A 22,345-nucleotide genomic window follows, 5' to 3' on the forward strand; every position below is an offset into this window, starting at 1 on the left:
TGAAGAGGGGGTAGGTTCCAGGCCAAATCCCTCTGTACAGTTTTAATTGATTCCCTGATGGACCGTTACCATTCCTCCAAAAGTAGCTTCCCTTATAGTTGAGGGACAGATGGACACAATGGCCCCAGATCAGCTTTTACTGCCTGAAGACATGCCCATTCCTTAGGCAGGACAGCCTACAGCTCATGTTTTTTGGAATCATTATGGGCTGGGTTTATGTCTTAATTCTGCCTTTGATAACCATGTGACCCTGAGCAATTAATTTCTACTCACTGGCTTACCAAATAAAGATAAGCAACTATGATCTCCTCAAGTGGTGAGGAGTAAATGGCACAGTCTATACTCAATACAGGACACTGTGCCCAGAGCCAGAAGCTACTCCACAGCTAATTTACAGAGAGAGGCCTGAGTCCCTAACAGTTCTATAACTGTCATATAACTGTTACGATAACTATAACTATATCACTTCTAGGAAAATTAAACTCAAGGATAAAGTCGGCCATATGGATTTTCTCACGTAAGAAGCTGGAATATAATGGCCTAAGAATAAACGCTGGAGCATTCTCTGGCTAAGCGTGTGGTTCACACCTTTACCACCAGAAGGTTCCCATTAAGTTTCCTTACACGAGTTCTGGGCTAGCACACTCGCGGCAGGCCACCATCTACCGCTGCCGGATCAAAGGACTTTGCTCTAGGCATCTTACAAGTTTATGGGTGTAAACCAAACCCACAGCTGCTCCAGGAATGTGTGTTCAGGACAGACATGAATCACAGCCCCAGGCTAGTTCTCTGCCTGTGAACATTTTCCCTGAAAGTATTCTTTTCCATTTTCTGAAGGGCAGGATGTTCCAAGTCAGCGAAATGATCTCATTCAGAAAGGAATGGATAAGGTGCTGTCTTATTTTTTATTTTGTGTATGTATCTAACCCTGTATCTAACACACACACACACACATCGGGCAGAAAGACTAGCAGCAAGGACCTCTGCAAAACAAACATTTCAGAATACTGGCAAGAAATGTTAGTGTAGTATTTTGTGCTGTTTCACACATTTGTAGAACTTGGGGACGTTGTGTCTCCATGCCTCATTTTAGATGTCAGGCCTCCAAAAGGAAGCCACCTTTAAATTTAGAGAGAGAGAAACTGGGGTGTTCTACCAAGATGGTGGCAGTCAGCAAGACACAGCCAATGTGGTGGTGAAGGAATGTTTCACAAAGACCATGTGCACAGCTAGAAAGTATTAGTTCCGACTACAGGAGGACAACAGAATGTTCTAGGTGGGGTGGGGATGTCTCCACAGAGGAGAAACACATAAAAGCAACTAGTGAATTATCTATGCCTTTGAGCGTTACTTGGAAGAATTTCTTGGGTTTGTTTTTGTGAGAAGCTGGGGTCCTTTAGAAACTAAACAAAACTAAGAACATAAAAGGTTCCAGTGGTGTTGCATGCTTTTAATCCCAGAACTCAGGAGGCAGACACAGTCGGGTCTCTGTGAGTTCGAGGATAGGCCGGGTCTACACAGTTCCAGGACAGCCAGGGTTACATTACACAGAGAAGAAACCCTGTCTCGAAACACACACACACACAGATGGACATTTTCTTCTATTACTTTCCACAAATAAGCTTTTTAGCTGAAATCCCCAGTGTGTCTACTTTACATACGTCGTTAGTTTGAACTGGAAACATCCTTGTAGCCTCGCGCTTTGAACGCTCAGTCCCCAGATTGTGGCACTGTTTGGAAGGATGTGGAACCTGTGGGAGGGGGGTCCTGGCTGGCACACCCTGCCCTCTGCCCTAAACTTCTGTGCCCCCCGGGGCTGGGCTGCCCTTTCCCCAGCTGCCCTTCCCTCCATAGTCCAGTCATCTTCTTACCTGGCTCTTTCCGATACTCTGTTGGGCCTCCTGCACCTGGTTTCCCTCTCCCCTCCCCCTTTCCCTCTGCTCTCCTCACATGGCTCAGTGTGGTGTCCACTCTGGACTCTCCCAGATGTGCTACCTCTGGCTTTGCTCTCCCACATATCTGTAAGAAGCTTTCTCCTCCACCATACCTAGGAGCAGTCACGTCCTTTACTTTTTATTTCATTTTTTTCATTCAGGAGGCAGAGGCAAGTGGATCCCTGTGAGCTCGGCGCAACCCTGGTCTACACAGTGAGTTCCAGGTTAGCCAGTTACATAACAAGATCCTGTCGCAAGGAAAAGAGACGTGGACTGGAGATCTGGTACAGGTCCTCTACTCTTCCAGAGGGCCTGGATTTGGTTCCTGGCACCCACATGGTAGCCCACACCAGCTGTATGTAACGCCAGCCCCAGAGGATCCAGTGCCCTCTGCCGACCTCTGTGGGCAACGGGCATGCACATGGTGCATGTGCACACAGAGGCAAAACACTCAGACACATAAAATAAAAAATGTTATGAAATGTAAAGGAAGTTGAGCATGGTGGCACACACTTGCAATCCCGGCACTCAGGGAGGCAGAGGCAAGTGGATCTATGTGAATTCGAGACCAGTCTGGTCTACAAAGCAAGTTCAGGACAGCCAGGGCTACACAGAGAAACCCTGTCTTGAATAAAACATAGAAAAAAAGAAAACAACAACAACCCCTCCCCCCCCAGGAAATCAGCACTGAAAGTCTGATTTCACTCATTGCTGAGATATACCGAGCCCTATCGTTTTGGAATTTTGGGGCTTGGTTTGTAAAGAACAGTATCTGGGAACCTGGAGCTGCAGGTCACAGAAGCCCATCTGTGTGCAAAGCATGGTGGACCATTCTGGTGAGAGCTGGAGAGACTAGAACATGTCAGACTCGCAGACACTAGACAGACTTCAGAGGGAAGAAAGAGTCTGTCAGGAATTCCACCTTGGTGGTCCTTTGTGTTACGTTTTAGCAAAACAAAAATTAATTAATTTTTTAAAAATTGGTTGTGTCCTTTCCATGTCCTGAGAACTGAAGTAAGACCAGATTAAAAGAAATGTACTAAAAGAGGAAATTCACAAACGACATCCAGGCTCTAGCAGAAGCTGCTACCTGCTTTTAGCTAGGTTTACAGAGAGAGTGCAAAGAAAAGAGCTCAACAGAAGGATTGGGAAAGTGTGCAGTTTGGTGAAAAAAGAAGTGTGAACACAAAGCTGTGGGCAAAGCGAGTACTGGGGACACTGCAGCGGCAGTCGGAGAGCCTGGGGACACTGGGAAAGAAGCCTTGAGGACAAGACCCCAGCTACAGAAGGAGCAAAGCTGAAACCCCTTGAAAGGAAGGCCAGAGTGCCTTGCTGGAAGTGGGTGAGCGAGGGAAATGTTCTACCAGTTCAGCCGCACAGGCTCTCAGAGGCAGCCGCAGTCCAAGACTGTATCTAGAGCTCGCAGAAAGCTCGGCGTTATCCGCATGGCTCTAGTTTTGTGGGCGTGCAGAATGCAAAAGTGGTGGGATTGGTGAGGCTTGCACCACACAGTTTCACAGGAAGGCCCGGGAGGCCGAGCGAAGTGTGGCAAGGTTGCACTCCCTGCAGGTAGCCCTGACAGAGCTGTGCAAAATACGTGGAAGTGAAGATCCAAGATGCTGGAAGTGCCGAGAATATGAAATGCCTGCCAACGATAATTGCCAGCACCCAAAAGAGCTGGCCCAAGGCCACAGAGGCTGCGAATGTCAACGTTATTTGGATGGGGACTCGAAGCTTATCAGAGCCCAGCTGATTCCACTACAGGCCCAGTACGTTTGTTCTGCTGGGCGTGGGTTTTACTTCGGTCCAATTTTTCCATTTTGTGTCCCCACTCACCCCCTTGGGATGGGACTCTGCTCTGCTTCATTAAATGTGGAACATGCTTAACTTGTATTTTTTTCCATTGGGGCTTAGAGCTAAGAGTTTGCCTAAAGTTTCCCAAAAGACTTCGAATCTTTTAACAGTGTCAGGACTGCTGAGTTTATCAACAGGGTCAAGACAGGTTAAGATTGGATAAATATATTTTGTTCTGAGACAGCTGCAAGTCTTGAGGGCCTAGAACCAGAATATGATTGCTTGGAAGTGGACTGACCTCCCAGACTCATGCATTAGATACCCAGGCCCCAGCTCATGCCGTCGGTTTGAAGGCTTTAGGAGGTAAGGCCTGGATGGCCAGAGCAGGTCACTGGGGGCAGACATTTGAAGTTTGTCACCCACTTCTGGTTCTGACCTGCTTTTTCTGCACCCAAGATCCATAATGACATTAGGGTTCACCCCTGGCATTGTACATTCTGTGAAAAGTCACCGTCATGGGAACAGACCGTGCATGCTTTTGCCAATGCAGACTCCACCAGGCCTTCCCCACCATAAAACACTGCTATGCCTTCTTCCCCAGTTTAGGTGCACTAAAGCTTCTGAAACTATGGCCCAAAAGCAACTGTCTCCTCACCTGAGCTGTTCTTGGCAGGTACTTTGTCACAGATACACAGAATGCAGCCAGCACGCATAACCTGTATCAACTGCCTCAACCATTCATTCATAGCTTATATCATGTGAGCAAAATGATAACACATGAGGAGGAAGCATCAAGCCCATTTTGCATTAACTCTCTACATTTTACTTACAGGTGTGAAATAGTTTGGTGGGAATCTTTGCACCACAGAACGAAATACGAAACTCCTATATGTAAAAAAAAGAAAGAAAGAAAAATAAAAAGTGGTTTTTCTAAATCTGTTTTTTTTTTTAAATGAAGATCTTTGTTAATTTATTATTCATCTCTCATTAAATATTTTAAACACTAATCTGGACATGAGGTGCATGACAAGGTTTAAAAACCACAAGTGTTAGTACATAACCACAAATGTAAATATTATTGCTTATGTGGGATGACAAATAGCAGCCAACTAATTTTATGTATCCACACCTTTTAAATCATACTTTATTATAGTTTAACCCAAATTTAAAACCTAAAACTTCCCGGTCAAATACTGTCTCTTTAAGAAAGGCTCTTATATTCACTCACAAGCAAAAGACAGCCTGACAGCCTACCTCAGGCAGACTGGGAGACAAAGGGAGCAGACTTAATCAAACAAAACTGGCTGCAGCTACTGTCTACCTCCAAAGTACCCAAGTTTTGCTCCCTGCCGCTGCTGGCCAGCTCCGCTGTCACAGAGCAGCAACAGAGGCGGTGGCTGTGGAGACATGGCAAGTTGGAGAGGCAAAACTAGGAGGCAGACAGATCTCTAGATGGAGCTAGGCATCTAAAATAAAAAAAATGTCATGGCAGAGGGTGTTTGGATCCCTTTGGCTTTGTTTTGGTTGTCATAGTCATGGATCTGGCTACAATGTGTTTAATGGTGGTGGCTCTTCACACCTTCTCTTAAAAAGTTCAAGGAAAAAACGGGGAGAAAGCCAAGGTATAAAATAAGTTACAAACAATAGGAAGGACACTGTTACTGATAGAAAGTGGATTAATAGCATCTACAGTTCAAAGCTCTCTGACTGCAAGATACTTGTCAGCTCTTTCTGGGAATGGTCCACCTGTATACTGTAGCAACAAATAAATTCCAAAAAATGATAAACTGGCTTTGTTTGTTATGGCCTGAATTGGCACAACTGCTATTAAGCCGCCTGCAAAGACAGTCTAGGATTCAAAATAACAAACTTTTATTAAGGTTAATTACTACATAAGTTCTTTTTTTCTTGATAATAAATAATATGTCCTTCCTAGAGGTTGGATTCACTCTATTCTAGGTTTATGTAGGGAGGGATGATGTCACACTGCTCTCAAAGGTCCAGCCAGTCTCCTCAGAAAGTGGAACTTACACTGGAGAACTGGTGCCAAATGGCATTTTGGCTTAAGAGATGTGTTCTTTTGGTCAATGTAAGGACTTGAAATTAGGCTGGGAGAAAAACATGCAAACTGCATGTCTTCCATGTCAAAAAGCTTTTAAATGCTGACTAAATTAAGGTGTCACACTGCTTTGGCAGTCAGCTTGTCCTATTGAATGTGAGACATTTTCACAGGGGACAAATGTTGGTCATGCCTGATGCAGAAAAGACACAGGAGTCTTACAGATGGCAAAGTACATGCCAGCCTAGTTAAGTCCTAAATACTAAAAAATTACAGTTCATATGTTTCAAAGGCAAAACCATCTATCCCATATTTAAAAAAAGGGACAAGCCAATGAGTGGCCACAACAAATGTAAAAACCCAGGCACAAGATAGATGCCTAGGGTATGCTTAGGCTCTAAAGGTAAAAAGGAGTTTATATAAAGTTTAATTAAAACATATGTTTTTTTCTATTGCTCAGGGCAACCACGTTGTCCTTTTAAATGGGAGGCCTTCTCTCGGGAGACAGAATGGCTTGGCCAAATACAACAGGCACCCAAGAGCCCAGAGAGAATATTTAGATCTATACAACCTTGTTTTGATTTCAACATGATGATGATTGTATGTTCAATAATAATGGTAACATATTGCTGATCCCACTACATGGGAACAGCTCTGAAACTGACTGAGACATGGATGTCTATGCATAGCCAATAATTCTTGTTGACTACAGAAACCCCATGACATGTACATGCCATCTTTTCATATGGATGGCATGAATGAATAAGATTTACAGATGTCTTTCTTATGCTCATACAAAGAGCAGACAGCTAGCCTTAATTGATCTGTACATCCTGCACATCTCATACATTTATAATTTTAGGACTGTCTAATGCTTATGAGAAATTATATGTTTTCAGAACAAAAGGACTAGATGCAGAATCAAACCCGACAGGACATGCTGAGATGCTGACACATCTGTTCCAGCATCCTGCATGTTCTAGCATTCTGCTTGGTCCAGCCTCAAATACTTCAGTTGCCATTCCTCATCAGTGCCTACTCCCAAGAGAGCTTTGAAGAAAGCTACTAATCTCAGTTGGTCCAGCATTTCAGCCTTTTCCAAACAAGACTTCTTTTAAGCCTGAAATTTCTCAGCTATCAAAAACTAGACCACAAATATTAATGCTAGCTTAATTAACCATTTTCCCCAATTTCTTTTGAGCCCCCAAACAGAATTTCTTCAGGCCCTTAAATCAGCTAGAAGGAACCCATGAGAGCAAAGCCCCATTTCCCTTGAGGGGGTTGGGTAGGTTTTTGGTTGTTTTCTGGGGTTATGAATGTTTATTGTCATTGGGAGATGATTATAAGTTATTAATGGTCTTAATCAGAGAGAAAACAAAGTTAGATTCAGGGATTTCTCTCTTTTCCTTTTTTTCTTCTATCTTTATTAGATAAGGAGAATAGGGTTGAAAAGAAAGGGGAATATAGGGATATCTTGTAGGAATAAGACAAAAGGTAGATTATTGAATCTACTCCTCAACTTAAGGCTTTATTTGTTAGTCTCAAAAAAGCTTATTTTTAACTAATTGGTATAAAATTTTGTATATTGATGCAAAAATAAGTATTTTGATACATTGGTATAGACTTTGGTATATTGATACAAATTTAAGGTTTACTTCCAATACTTTTAAAATTGCTATTACAAATTGTTCATGATATTAGGTAATGCAAATTAATTGCTAACTAATCAACTAATCAACTCATGGTCATGTCAGACACTAGTCTTAATTTATCACAGAAATACACATCCTAGGTTTAGCAAATAGATATGATTCTATAGGTAGATTATACATAAAGGTAGATAAGTCTGCAAGACCTCAGAGACATCCAAAATATGGCATTTAAAATGTTTCTATTATCTTAAAGAGTCTTTGGTAATGAGACATGTCACCTCCTGGCCGGACTCAGCCTAACTCAAAGAAGAAGTGAGCATCAAAGAACCTCCATCTGGAGATGGCTTAAAATGTGGCAAACCAGCTATCTGCGGGAGAAAAAAAAAATGCCCTCGCTTTACAACAGACAGAATTCTGCCTAAAATGCTTGCCCTTGCTCAGCAGGGCAAGTCGACTGCTGAGCTCTGCCAAGACAGGGTAAGCTAGTCCTAAATAGTTCCTGCTTCACATATATGTCTGTCAAAGGTACTGGGCCAGAAGGCTGAAGATGATTGTTCAACGTTATAGAGAGTTTTGGGTGGCTGTTCAGGCAGCAAACTGCCTCTGTCAATTTTCTATTTTTTGGAAGCGGCTAGCATGCACTTCCTGTTTACTCAAGTGATTAATTTTATTCCTTCTCAAGTCTCTGATGGGGTTGAAGACCAGATAGTCATAGTATTAGAGTTAGCTTAGTTGCTTAGGAATTAAAAAGATGTTTTAGGTCTATATAGATGTTTTTAGGTTGATAGATACAACTATAAAAATAAGGTACAAAACTTTAGATAAGGTATTTTCTTCAAAGTTTCCAAATACATTTAAATTAGACATTATATATAAAAGTCTTACCTATTTGTTTTTGTAATTGTTTCATAATTATTCTTACTGTATAAAAAATGGCCTTTTTATTTAGACAGAAAAGGGGAATTGTTGGGGGTTGTTCTGATGCTGGCCCTCAAGATCTGGTTACTCCTGTGCTTGTTGTGTAAACCTGCCTAAGACATACCTAATTGGTTGATTAAATGGCCTGTACTTGGGCAGGGCAGAGTGGGTAGACATGGCTAAGTTTCCTGGGCTTTGGAGGACAGGAGAATCATGGGAGACAGACAGATGGGAAGAGAGGAGGAAGGAGGACACCGTGATGAGTTAGCATGGAGAAGGAACCATGTGGGCTGGGAGGAAAGACTTCAATAATGTCATGGAAAGGCAAAGATGAAGAATACAAGAATTCATAAGATTGTGGATGAAAGGTAGTCCAAGATAAAGATGGTCAAGGCGGACAGTATTAGATGGAGGCTGGGAGATGGATGGTGCAGTTATTGAGATAGCTTAGGTAAAAATATCTGCCTGGCCCAAGATAATAGGCAATTATAAAACCTAACAGGTGTCTATGTTTTATTATTTGTGATAGTCAAAAATACTACACCAATAATTATAGGGCAAATAATAAATAACATTATTTAGCCCAACACTCATTTTTATTTACAACAACATGGAAGCCAACAGGCTTATACTTACCTGGAAGTATTCTTGGGGACTGGTGCAGGAAGTATCTCGTACTGTCCCGGGCAAAGCTGGAGTGACTGCACAGCAGGGACAGACAATAATAAATTAACAGACAGACAAAAAAAAATAGATTGCTACAGTTCATTAGCTCACCATATTATCTTCATTCAGAACCTTGGATCTTATAGGCACACAACAGTTCTTCCATGAAGCCCCTACTACCGGAAAGGTACACTTTCAAATGCTGAGCTTCGAGACAGTCAACATGTATTGCTTTTCATGTATCTGTATGGTGTTTGTGTGTTTGTTTGAGACAGAGTCTCATTGTGCAGCTCTAGCTGTCCTGGGACTTGGTACATAGACCTGGCTGGCCTCAAACTCACAGCAATGCATTTGCCTCTGTTCCCCAACCTCGCCAGTGCTGGGATTAAAAGTGTGCACCTCTATGCCTGGCCCTACTTATATAGGTTTTAAACCTCATTTATGGAAGTTTTTTTGTTCACAATAGATTTGAGGCAGGCCCAATGGTTTCCCGCAACCGCCCTGCCCTTGCATATGTGCAGGAATCCCCGTTTGCAACATTCCCCAGCAGAGCAGCATACTCCAATAGGCTGCTGAACTCTTATCAACATTGTTCGCACTGTCAGTGTTCATTCAGTGGATTTGGACAAATGTACAATGTTGCGCGCGCGCGCACACACACACACACACACACACACACACACACACACACTACATGATACAGAGAATTTCCCCTGCCCTAAAGTCCCCAGTGCTCTGCCTGTTCACCACTCCTTTTCTCCTAGTTCCTGGTAGCCACCGATCTTGCCGCCTCCTCGGTGTTGTCTACCTGCCCCTGCCCCCATGACACAGAGAGCCAGCGTAGGATGGCACGAACACTCTTGTCAAGATTTGTCTCTGAGATGCGAGCTATCTTCAGAGATGTAGGGACCACATACAGGAGCTGCTGCCCCCTCCTCCACACTCCCTTACGATACTTGGCAGTCCTTCTGAACTTGACCAGCATATGACCTTCCTGAGGTGACAGGTGTGAGCACCTCCATTACCCACTGTGAGCCAGGCACAGGCAGACTCAGAACAATGCACACACCCAGATCACCAGGACTGTCAGTGGCCTGGCGTGAGGAACGGACAAGCTGGGTGGGAGTCCCTGGGGTCCTGTACAGCAGCTGCAGACTGTGCCAGCTTGCCTTCCCGGCTATAAGGCTTTGCTAGTTTGTCCTCAAGAAGCAGTTGGAGAGCCCTGTGCACACATCACTCACGCGTGAGCACAGGCTCCAATAAAGACTTATTTGCATAGTATCCTTGCCTCTTCTCTCTCTTCCCAGGTTGAGCAAAAGAACCCAAGGCTGAGGTAGTAGCACTGAGAGCAGGCAATCTAAGAACTGAAAGCTTGCAGAGGAGGGGATGAAGCTCAGGGCCAGGCGCTGGTCTAGCATGCACAGAGCCGTGGGTTTGATCCCCGGCACTACACAAATCAAATGAGGCTACACATGCCTGGAATTCCACCACACAGGAGTGGAGGCAGGAGGATGACAATTTAAAGGCCAGTCTCATCTTGGAGGCCAATGTGGGCTATACAAGACTGTCCTAACAAAATAAATAGTAATAATAAAATAAAAACTGGGGACAAGATTGGTGATAATATAATTCAGCTCAGACAGCATGTGGTCTTCTCAGACCAGCTTCTAATGCTTACTACATATTCAGGTTTCCTGTCTGTCTTTCCACTGCTTAGGAGCGAGTTTGTTTTTAGAGCTGAATGATATTTCATTGTCTGGATGTACCACCGTACTTTTCGTTTACTGTCTAATGAAGAGCATCCAGCTGCTTCCAAGTCTCGACAACCACGAGCAAAGCTTCTGTGAGCATCATATGATTGTGTGTGTGTGTGTGTGTTTACATGTGATTTCAAATCCTGTAGTAATTACAAGGGCATGAAAGGCTGAGTCAAATGGTAAAGGGGTGTAAAGCATCTGAAAATCTGTCTTCTGACATGGCTGCAGACGCAGTGAGTTCTCACCCACTGTGGACTCGGCTTCTAGAGTAGGTGCTCTGGCTTTTGGCCTTTCTGCTGGCTGTGTGAGGCGTGCAGTGGGACCACATCTACAGTGACTGTTCTGACTGACATTTCCCTGATGGCATACAAAGTGGAACGTCCTTGTCTGCCTCCTGCATATCTTCTTTAATGCCTGCTAAGATATTTGGCCCATTTTTTTAGTTGAGTAGTTTCTATTTACATTTTTTGTTTGTTTTTCGAGACAGGGTTTCTCTCTGTAGCTTTGGCTGTGCAGTAATCTCTTTCATAGACCAGGCTGGCCTTGAACTCACAGAGATCTGCCTGCTTCTGCCTCCCAAGTGCTGGGATTAAAGGCCACCACCACTGCCTGGCTACATTTTTTTAGTGTGTGTGTGTGTGTGTGTGTGTGAATGCCAGATGTCTTCCTCAGAGGCTTCCCGCCTAATTTTTTTTTTTTTTTTTGAGACAGGTTCTCTCACTGAATGTGGAGCACACTGACTGGCTAGGCGGGCTTGGCCAGTGAACTCCGAGGATTCTCCCTTGTGTCTGCCTCCCAGCGCTGGGTTGCAGACCCAGGGCTCCTGAGCGTGGTCTGGGGATCCAGCCTCAGGTCCTCCTGCCAGGGAAGCACACTTCCAAGTGAACCATCTCCCTAGCCCCGATACTCCTTCTACATGTTTCTGGCAGAGTCTACAGTGATATATTTTCATTTCTCCAACCCTTTTGGAAGGCTGTTTGCGATGGAGCAGAGTTCGAGCTGGTGGCTGTGTTCTCCCTGATCACTTCCTCCCAGGCTCTTCTTGCTGGAATCTGTAAAGGAGTGGGTGGTTTAGCTTCAAGGCTCCTTAGTAGTTTTTTTTTTTTTTTTTTACCTCCGGCTTCTTCCAGAGTTTTGCTTGGTGCCTGATACTAGTCTGAGAAACATCATCTTTTTTTCCCCAAATAGTTCTTCATTTCCTGTCACTTCCTTCCCCTCGAGCTCATTTTACACATTTTTGTAGGGCTCAGATAGTCTGGCCTTTTCGACCTTTGTTCTCTTTACTTCTCAGTGTTGGAAGCTAAAGCATCCTCAGACTCAGAGAGTCTTTTCTGTCCATTGTAGCGGTAAATCCATGGAAGGCATTCTCCATCTACTTCACACTTCTTTTTAAAATGATTTTATTTAACGTGTGTGTGTGTGTGTGTGTGAGAGAGAGAGAGAGAGAGAGAGAGAATGAGGGTGTGTATGTAATGTAAGTGTGTGTGTGAGGTAAATGTGTAAATGTGTGCGTACCATGGCATGTGTGTAGAGGTCAGGTGACAGCTTTCTGAAATCAGTTATCTTTCCAGCCACGAAATCCAGGGTTCCAACTCAGGCTGTCCAGCCTTGAGCTCTGTGATGACTGGACCCCCATTCCTACCCTGTTCTAACTGGGTACCCTTGGGTTCCAGCCTGGCTGCCTCCTGGGGCAACTCACCAAAGTCATTTCCTTTCCTATTACCAAGCTTCTAACAGGCAACACAAATGATAATCAAGACAGACGCTTCAGGCCATTTTCAACTCCATTTGTTTGTGATTTTCATGGACATATTCCCAAGCTAGGAAGTAAAACAGAGAATCTCTAAATTGGAGAATATAAAGAATGAAGGGAAAACGAGTTTCAGTTGGATTTTTCTGTTCTTCACAAATGAGCACACTGAGAAAGTGCACGTCACATACTGGAAACAACTGAAGCACCTCAGAGCGAGTCTCTTCGGCCCACGTTAGGCCTGCTCCCCAGTGTGGGTCACCATTAACAGTGATGCAGTAGTTCTCAAGGAAACGGGGAAGCCAGCCTCACGTGAGTGCACATTTCTTTCCATTTGCACAAATGGATTAAGCTGTAAAATTCATTTACATTTACTTTCTTCGTTTAATAATAACCTAGGCGGCTCTCACAGCGACACCTCGTTGTTTTTAATGGGCTGCCTAACAATGATGCTGTCACAGAAAGCATGAGGATCTGTGTTTATATCACTCCTCTAATTAAATGAAATGCAAACAGTGCCTAGGAGCTGTATGAGACTAGATCCTTCTAGTGTGAGCATGCTCCCTAAACAGCCTAGCTCCGCATTGGCACAGTTAAGGCGACATGTATTTTAAATACTTCCAGGCTGCCAAATTGCCACTCTTCACATCAGTAATGACGGACCTTCCCATTCATGTCCCCTTTACACATGTAGTTTTTGATCATCAGGTGACATTTTTTCACTGTCACTATTCTTTTGTGATGAATCAGGAGTTGAAGCCCAGTGTGGCTTTGCCTTTCAGACAGTGGTTTATCTTGTGGGCTGCTGGCGTCTCTCCTCTGCCCATTTGGAAACCAGAATGTCTGTTTAGTTCTCACTTTGAAGGCAGGTGTGGAAGAGAATGGCCAGCCTTTTTCGGAAGCTATGTCTTCAAGACAGTGGCTCCGCCTTCTTTTGGGTGACAGGCTGTGTTCAGCGCTCAGTCACCGGCTGCAGGCTGGACAGTGCCACCAGCTTCCCCTGTCCCTTCATTGTCTGGGGATGGCGAACCACACTCTTCCTGGTGGTGAGCTGGCTTGGGCCTGAATTCCCCCTACTTCAAGCCTCAATGCCTGCTCTTGAGTCTCACATTTCTGTTTGAAATAACAAAGGGCGAATTCACGATGGTAACTTGGGGGTGTCGGGGGGGGGGGGGTCACAGCACAGTGCTGCCCTGCCTTGGGACAGAAGGCTCGACTCAGAGCTCCGCCTGCGCCATCCTCAGCAACGCCACTGTGTCACAGGCAGCAGGGCATGGGTGAACGCGAAGGACGTGTCTGTACATAGAATTGTCTGCGACGATGACAAAATTATGTGTAAAGAGTTCAAAATAGTATGGGAAAGGTTCTGGAATGCCTTGTTTCCTGCTAGTGACAGGTTAGGTTATTCAGATGAATCTTCTTATTACAGGCAACTAAAAAGTGGAAGGACAAAGGACAAAATGCTAAAAACAAATACGAGCACTTAAACCGGCACGTACAGGACAGTGCTGAGAAGGTAACAGGGATAAGACTCCAGACCAGAGCCAGCGCTGGCCTGATGATGTTTGCTGCTAACAGATGAAGCAGAGCATAGGCCTACAGCTGAGTGTGGTGGACGTCAGAGCCCTAGGAGTATCCAGAGGCCAAAGCCAAGACTAACCAATGACAGGGTAATCTAGAGGAACCCCAGCCATACGCATTTGAGACCCCAAAAGGACATTTCCTGAGGGTCATCCCTCCCACCTCACCCCACTGCCAATTCACTGCCCAGGGTTGCCTTCATATCAAGCAGAATCAGAAAGGAAACACCTCCCTCTGGAGGGAATGTAACCGTGGGCTAGCTCCATGCTGTAGGGTAGGTTCTGAGCAAGCTCTGCACCACAGGGGAGCCGCAGAAGTCGTGTGTTCTGAACAACTCCCTGAAGCTTGAAAAGGAAAAAGCAGGCCTTCTCTGGAAGGGAACACTCACTCCAGATATCAGGAAATTTACAAAAATACATTTTGAAAAGAAAAGAGCAACAGATAGTCACAGATAATCACACACACACACACACACACACACACACCATGGTTCATTCTCCATGCTGAAAAATCAAAGGATTGGATTCAAAGGGTTCCGTGGAGTTGCAGAATACAGAGCAGCACATTTGTGGAAAGGGACCGCAGTCACATTTCTGCAGCCCATAATGAATTTGCTAAGGGAGAAATTGAGCAAGAAGTTCCATTCCCAACAAGCCTGTTAACCCTGAGAAGTGTCTGAGGCCGCGCACACCATCATGTCTTCACCAGGGTCAGGAGCCAGAGCTCTGCTGCCCACCAGGGACACTGACCATGTTTAGTGATGGTTTTAGTTAGTAATGCTTAGAGGGAGAATATCAGTGACAGCAGAGACCAGGGACAGGCAGAACAGCCCTCCGACACTAAGACTTACCCACAACGTCAGGAGTGCTGGAGATGAGAAACCGTGCATTCACCATTCAAGTGCAAGAGATCAGAAGGGGAGAGGGAGACCTCCGGGCAGGAGGCAGGAATTCTGGTATTCACCAACGGATAGGTGGTGTTCACCACCTAGAGGCTGGCTGAGCTCACCGTCCAGGGAAGTGGATGGGGGAGAGTGTGAGCACCTGGGCACTGCAAGACAAACAGGCTGGGGCAGAGGAACAGAAGGCTCCTAAGAACACCCCCCACCACCACCGCCCCAGAAGGCTGAGAAGGAAACCAAGCCTGGGGACTGGAAAGCCGTGTCCGAGGAAGAAGGACAGGGGATGGGGCCAGGTAGCAGAGCGAGAGTGCAAACCAGGAAGCCCGTTCGGGCTCACTGGTGGTTTTGGACTTCAAATGACATAGGCCCTTAAGAACATGAACACGGCTACCAGGCATGCGGTTAGGTCTAACCAAGGTGTGGCAAGAGAGGACGGCAGTAGATATGGGGTGAGGGCATGGTGACCAACGACAGAATTCAAGCTTGTAATGAAGAGCAGCATAGGAGGGATGAGAGCAGGGTGAAAGTGGGTAAAAGTGGAAGAGTCAGGAAGTTTGGGTACAGTGAGGGAGGGGATGCTAGAGTGTGGCCGGAGAAGAAGCACCATCTCATAGAGACCATGGAGGGCTGAAATTATGCGTCTTGGAAAAAACCCTGAGGAATGGCTGAGGTAGAGGAGAGATGAAGAAACCAGGAGGGCAGGCTGTTGGCAAGTCTCTGTGGGCACTGAAATCATTAAGGGGGTGGCAGGGAAGGGCAGTGAGTGAATTAAGGGTGTGTGGAGGAACCTCGGAACAGTGGCTAAGCACCATACAGGACGAAAAGCAGGCTGGTGGGAGAGAGAGATCTCATTTTTATGTCTCAAAATGCCAAAACCACAAATAAAAAGCCACCAGTGTGGATGAGCTATACTGTGTACTGTGTTAAAACTGAGAAGGTCACAGATGTGTCAGACCCCTGTCCCAGTAGTCCTCTGGGGGATGTAGGGAGGAGAAGGGAAAGGAGAGTGAAGAAACAGAAAAGGGTGTTTGCAGAAGGCTTCGCCAACCCCGTGGGAAAGCCAAACTCATGGGTCTTTTAGTTAAAGTTTTCGGTTCTACCTGACACTTCCACCACCTTCTGGTGCTGTTTCCACCGTGGGCCTTCAGCCGGCCCCTGAGGATGGCCAAAGAGCCAAAGAGGAAGCAGATGGGAGTAAATGGCAGAAAATGAGTCAGGCGACGAGGTAGCCAGAGTGATCTCATGTGTAGCTTGGTTACCTGATGTGTCAAGCCAGAAAGCTAAGGATAACCCAGTGTTTGTATTTGTCCAGTGAAGCAAACGGGAAGATTTATCCAGTGAACCGTTACCAGTCTGTTATGTCCACGCTTTGTTTGTGAAGCATTAGCAAGGGGCTCCATGCTGCTCGTGTGCCAGCCGAGGGTTTTATGCTCACACAGCAAGCACAGCTCTCTCTTGTTTAATTTTGGTTTGGGAAGACAGGTTTTTGTTTGTTTGTTTGTTTGTTCTTGATTTGGTTGTTGAGACAAGATCTCTATAGTCCTGGCTGTACTGGAGCGCAGTATGTTCACAAAGATCTGCCGGCCTGTGCCTCCCGACTTCGGGGACTAAGGGCGTGTGCCACCGTGACCTAGTGAAGAAACAGTATGACCGCAGGCCAACCTCGCTTGTAACTTGAGATCCTCAGCCTCAGTCTGGAATTACAGGCACGTGCACCTGTCCCCAGCTTTCAACCTTTTGTTCTCAGCCAGTGGCCGTGCATCTTGAGGACTGATGGGATTGTTAGCTTCTTTTCATTTGGACTATTAAAACAAAAAGAACTGAGTTCCAAAAAGACTGAGTTCCAAGTAGCAAGTCGAGGTCCCTCTAAGAGACCTATTCAGCACACATCCCTTCAAAAAGGCCTGGGAAGTACATCCTGTGGAGTCCTGCTACCAACACCCTGGCTGCTCCCTCACTGTGGGCAGAGCCAGTGGTAGACAGGAAAGACAGCTGCTTTTATGGTCAAAGCCCTCAGTGCTGCCTTGAGCTAAGCCTACTGGTACACACCTTTAATCTTGCACTCAGGATGCAGGGGCCAGCCTGGGCTACAGAGTGAGGTCAATTGCCTATTTCACAGGTAAAACAGAAAACATCTCTTAGCCTACTTCAAGCTACTTAGCTAAGAGAGTAAGCACTGAGAGTCATCTGCAGGGGTTGGAGAGACAGCTCAGTGGCTAAGAGCCCTGAAGAGGACCAGAGCTCAGTTCCCAGCACCCATGTCAGTCAGCTCACAGCCGCCTGTGACTCCAGCCCCAGGGGGACCCGGCACCTCTGGCCTCTCCTCACATTCATTCAGCCACACACAGACACACAACGATAAATAAAACTTTAAAAGAAAAAAAAAATCACATATAAGAAAACATCAAGGTCCAGCTAAATGCTCCTCCTCTGGGTGCTTCCCAGATTTTTTTTTTTCTAGTTTGCTTTGGTTCTAGGATCCAGCAAGGCCAGGACTTTGTGAATACTGAGCACCTGCTCCAATACTGAGCTATACCTTAGCAAAGAAAGTTTTTTAAAAACACTCTAACAGGACTGAGGCAGTTCTTCCAAGAGGACCTACCACATCAACTGCTTCAAGAGGCCAGTGTATGGCCCGAGGCCAGGTCCTTGAGGGTCCCCAGGGGAGGGGGGTCCTGCCAGGACTTGCCTCTCAACTCTGTGCTTTGGTTCCCTTAACATCTCACAGGAAAGATCTCACTGGACACGTTTGCAAGCCGTACAAACCCTTGTTTCATTTCCAGCGTTATTTGCTTTTACGTTCTGTATAGGTGCATGTGTGCATATGTGTGTGTGGGGTGTAAATACAGAGGCATTGGCTTCCCTGGAGCTGGAGTTACAATTGTGGTCTGTTAGACATGGGTGCAGGGAACTGAACTTGGGTCCTCTGGAAGAACAGCAAGCAGTCAGACTGCTGAGCCATCTTCCGCCCTGCTCAGTATCTATAGGGAATGAGATATCCTGGGGGGGGGCGGGGGGTGTTCCTTAGGGGCTGGATAGACACTCTATGTCTAAAGCACCTTTTCCTCACGTGTGCTCTTGGCAATGTTTTTCACAAAACACTATCTGACAGTAATATCCTACCTCGTCTTTGTCAACCAGTGTGCTGGGGTTTGGCCGGGGCTTGTCTTTGAATGAATACGAGGCCATCTGGTTCTTCAACAGCTCCAGGAAGTCAGGAGGCTTGTACTGCGGGAGGTCAGTTGGGACCGGGTCGTTTCTCTGCACAAGCGGTATCCTTTTCCTTCCTTCATTCTTAAAATTGTAGGTTGCCTTCACTGGGTTTAATAGGGATTCTTCAAGAAACGTCTTTAAGTGGTAAGTGCCAGGTATTGGAGTATTCTGCGGGAAATTAACACCAGTTGTAAGACCACTTTGTAGACCTGTGGTTTCCCCTAAAGCACCGTCCTTGAAGGGTCATTTCTACGTGCCATTTGTCTCTAAATTTAAGATTTTATCAGTTTTAACAAATGCTCTTTATTTATTTTATTTTATGGAAACCAGTGCTTTCTTTTGTTTGTTTTGAGCCAGGATCTCACTACGTAGCCCTGGCTGGCCCTGAATTCATAGAAATCTGCCTGCCTGTGCCTCCCAAGTGCTAGATAAAAAGTGTGTATCAGTGTCCGCCTGCATGCATGTCTGGTACCCACAGAAGTCAGAGTAGGATGTGGGAACCCCTGGAACTAAACTTGTAGACAATTGTGAGCTACCATGTAGATGCTAGGAACTGGATCCAGGCCCACTGTAAGAGCAGCGAATGCTCTTAACTGCTGAGCCATCTCCGGCCACCCTGTCCCCCAAACATTCTTGAGAGAAGAATATTTCAAAAGCATCAAGATTGTTTGCTGGGCACTACATTTAACTTCAGAACTCTGAGTCCAAGGCCAGCCTGGTCTACATAATGAGTTCCAGACCAGCCAAGGCTATACAGTGAAACCTTATCTAAGAAAAAAAAAAGTCACATTTTATATATTTATTTCTTTTTGTGTTTGTGGAATGAGTGTTGCCATGTATCACAGTGTGCGGGTAGAGGTCAGAGGACAAAAAGTCCGTTTTCTCCTTCTACCACTTGGGACCTGGGGACTGAACTCAGGTCCTCAGCGTTAGTGGCAGGCACCTGTATCTACTCAACGTTCTCACTAGTCCCAAAGTTACCTTGTTGAAAGGTAATGAGTATCTAGTTGTAATTCTTTGGCCACAGATTGCAGCCCAGTAAGTGAATACAGAGCACAGTTCATTGACAGCTAAAGGCTCCCATATTGTCTAGCGGAGACAATGTTTTTAACAAGCCTCAAGAATGAGGTGAAATATAACGCCAGCCTCAGGAAGAACTGGCAGGGCACATGGTCTGCTAAGGCCAAAAAGAGGTTTGGTACTTTAAATTGCACTTTCAGCAAGCAAGCTGGCCATTCTCTCACACGCTGCCAGCTCATGTTTATGTATTTTATACGCTGACCATTCGAGCTGGCTAGTCTTGAGTCAACTTGACACAAGCTAGAGTTAGCTGAAAGGAGGAAACCTTAACTGAGAGAATAAGATCTGACTGGAGGACATTTTCTAAATTAGTGATTGATGGGAGAGGGCCCAGCCTACTGTTGATGGTTTCATTCCTAGGCTTGTGGTCCTGGATTATATAAGAAAGCAGGCTGAGCAAGCCATGGGGAGCCAGCCAGTAAGCAGCACTCCTCCCTGGCCTCTGCATTAGCTCCTGCCTCCAGATTCCTGCCCTGACTCCCCACAGTGATGAACTGTTCCCCGGAAGTGTGAGCTGAAATAAACCCTTTCCTCCCCAAGTTCATCAAAGCAATAGTGACCCTGACTAGGGCATCATGTTAACAAGCTTCTCTGCCTCGTGTGATAAAATCTGAAGGCAAGTCCCCTTTGCACCTTGGATGTGACCCAGACCATCCCATTGTAGGTTGACCTCAGCTAGACACTCTGTTAAGCACCCTAGAGCTGTTCCACTTCCTGAGCTCTTACTACATTCAACACTTAAAGCTCATTTCTCATCCATAGGCTAATCCTAAAATTACAAGTGGAAATGTAACCCAGGCAGAGCTGAACAAACACTGTTTTCTCACAGTTACATGTTGCTGACTGAAAAAGCAAGACAGGTTACAACCTTACTGGGAACAGAACGAACAGAAACGGAAGGAGTGAAGATATACACACCGTTAATGTTACCCTCCACCATCCTTCTCTATCAAGAGCTGAACTCTTCCGGATTTGTTTCTATGAGCAAACACAAAATCTGCTTATTTGTTTAGAAGGTAATCTCTTGAAATTAAATATGACGTATAAGATATTTACTTGACGAAACTAAATCACCTGTACCAAGCCAATTAGCTATCATTATTAAAATGAGAGCTATATAATGATACATTCTGCCCATACTATTTCCTTAAGTTGTTAGGATATTAAGTGGTCTTAAGTATCTAAAATCCCTTTGGTGAAATTAAAATAAATATCCTTATCTCACAGAGATGTTAAAAGAACATTAGATAAAATAAAATTTGATGTTTGGCCACAGCTCCATTGCCCAGTGGCTAAATGCACTGAGCTCAACCAACCTTTATGAATTAAGCTTCCTCACAGAAATATAAAAATAAACAGTAGCTGGGCGTGGAGATGTGATGCCGCATATCTTGAGTCAAGGACACAGAGGCAGATGGATCTCTGTGAGTTCTAGGCCAGCCTGGTTCTACACAGTGAACTCCAGGCCAGCCAGGGGGCTACAAAACAAGACCCCTTCTCTTAAGAGGATTCAGGAGAGGAAGACACACACCCACGGCCATGTTTATCAAGTCACTGCTGATACATGGTGGGTTTTATTTTTAAAATCTCATCTGCCAAGTTAAGAGACAGATTTTTGTGGAAGGGGGCTAAAGCTGAGATCCAAAGAGAATAAACTGTAATAAATAAATAATCAAATTAATTAATTAATTTTAAAAAAAAGGAACAGATTTTGGGTATGACTCAGTTTCCAGTGGTTTCTTGTTTCTGCAGCAAGCTATCTATATGATTGCTTGCAGACTTAGGAGTCTGCATTTGCAGTCTTCATTCATTAAAATATCAAACTCTACTTTCAGGTTATAATATTCCTTATGAAAGAGGAGTATCTAAAGCAAAAATGAACTAAACAGAAAAATTGGTTTAAAAAATATAATGGATGTACTTTACTCTGTCTTCTAACTAAAATCAACTTCATGAGTTCAATCATGCTGCTATGAAATGTGCCCATTTCTCTGCAAGCCAAGAGTTTCCATGGTTTGATATGCCATGCTATACATCTGAGCCAACCTCTTTTCACCGAGTACATTCTTTTATTAGATTCCTCTTGATTTTCACTTGCAGCTAGAAAGAAAATGTTCCCAGGTGGGTCAAGTTAGGGTTTTCACATCTCCCTCCAAAGCAGAGAAAGGAGGAGGGCAGGAATGAGGGGAGGAGCAGGACCAGCACAGAAGAAAGAAGCTGTCCAGTTGGCCCACGCAAGTGATTTATAACCAGACCGTCTATCATTTTAGGTTGGTTTTAAAGGAGAAAATAAATAATAGGCTAAACATCCTTCCCCCAAATTTATTTTTAAAACTGGTAAAGTAAGGGGCAGGCCAGAGCACGAACTCCACACAGTTGGTTAACAGAAGGAAACGAAAGGGCAGGAAATCTAGCACTCTATTGAAGCAAGCGGTTGTGGGGGAAATACAAAAAGGTAAAAAGAAAAAAGGCTGAGAGAGAAGGTAGGGAAGGCGACAGGAAAAGGAAATCAAATCATAATCAAATGAAACCAAGAAAGAATCAGGTACAGGCCAGGTAAGAACCTCAGCCAGAAGGCTAAGCAGCTAACAGACCTGGAAGTAGTGATGAGGAAAAGGCACTGGGTCTCGCCGAGACCAGGCTGTGGGGCCACAAGGGGCAGGCTACCCTACCGAGGTTGTAAGGGGTGATTCCTGTGCCACATCTTCTCTTGGTACTGTGGAGGGGCTGATGGTAATGGCGGGATCGACCATTGCGACCTCCTAGGCAAGGGCTGGCGGCCGGTTGCTAGGAGGCGGGGCACCCGCCGATCACCGAGCCTGCGCGTGTGAAAGAACTGTGCGGAATCCTGCAGGTCACCTCTAGTAGAGGGGAGAAGGAAGCGCACTGAGCAGGGGTCAGGGTGGGGCGGCGAAGCGGGCTCAGCCGCCGTTCTTTCAGACGGTCACGCCTGTGTCATAAACTATAGAAGTCTGTGAAATTAGTCGAGTTCTTAGGCATGGATAGATGACACAGGCTCCACCGTTACCTCACAAATTAA

At 45.3% G+C, this 22,345-nt stretch overlaps 1 protein-coding gene across 3 annotated transcripts in view; it reads right to left on the reverse strand.

Annotated features, from left to right (window-relative positions):
* Positions 1 to 22,083, reverse strand: part of Stpg4 (sperm-tail PG-rich repeat containing 4) — a 44,755-nt gene extending 22,672 nt beyond the window's left edge. For 2 of the 3 annotated variants that reach the window (XM_055619418.1, XM_055619402.1), the window contains exons 1-5: positions 21,978 to 22,083; positions 20,224 to 20,283; positions 18,136 to 18,393; positions 8,994 to 9,058; positions 4,559 to 4,613 (exon numbers count right to left, since the gene is read on the reverse strand). In XM_055619418.1, the coding sequence (XP_055475393.1) occupies positions 4,559 to 4,613; positions 8,994 to 9,058; positions 18,136 to 18,393; positions 20,224 to 20,283; positions 21,978 to 22,058 (519 nt within the window). In that variant the 5' untranslated portion in view covers positions 22,059 to 22,083. The remainder of the gene's footprint in view (positions 1 to 4,558; positions 4,614 to 8,993; positions 9,059 to 18,135; positions 18,394 to 20,223; positions 20,284 to 21,977) is intronic. The other variant, XM_055619410.1, reaches the window with a different exon arrangement.
* Between the last annotated feature and the right edge of the window lie 262 nt (positions 22,084 to 22,345).

This window comes from Psammomys obesus, unplaced genomic scaffold (genome assembly GCF_907164565.1).
Source record: "Psammomys obesus unplaced genomic scaffold, mPsaObe1.curated_primary_1811, whole genome shotgun sequence".
Lineage (NCBI taxonomy): Eukaryota > Metazoa > Chordata > Mammalia > Rodentia > Muridae > Psammomys > Psammomys obesus.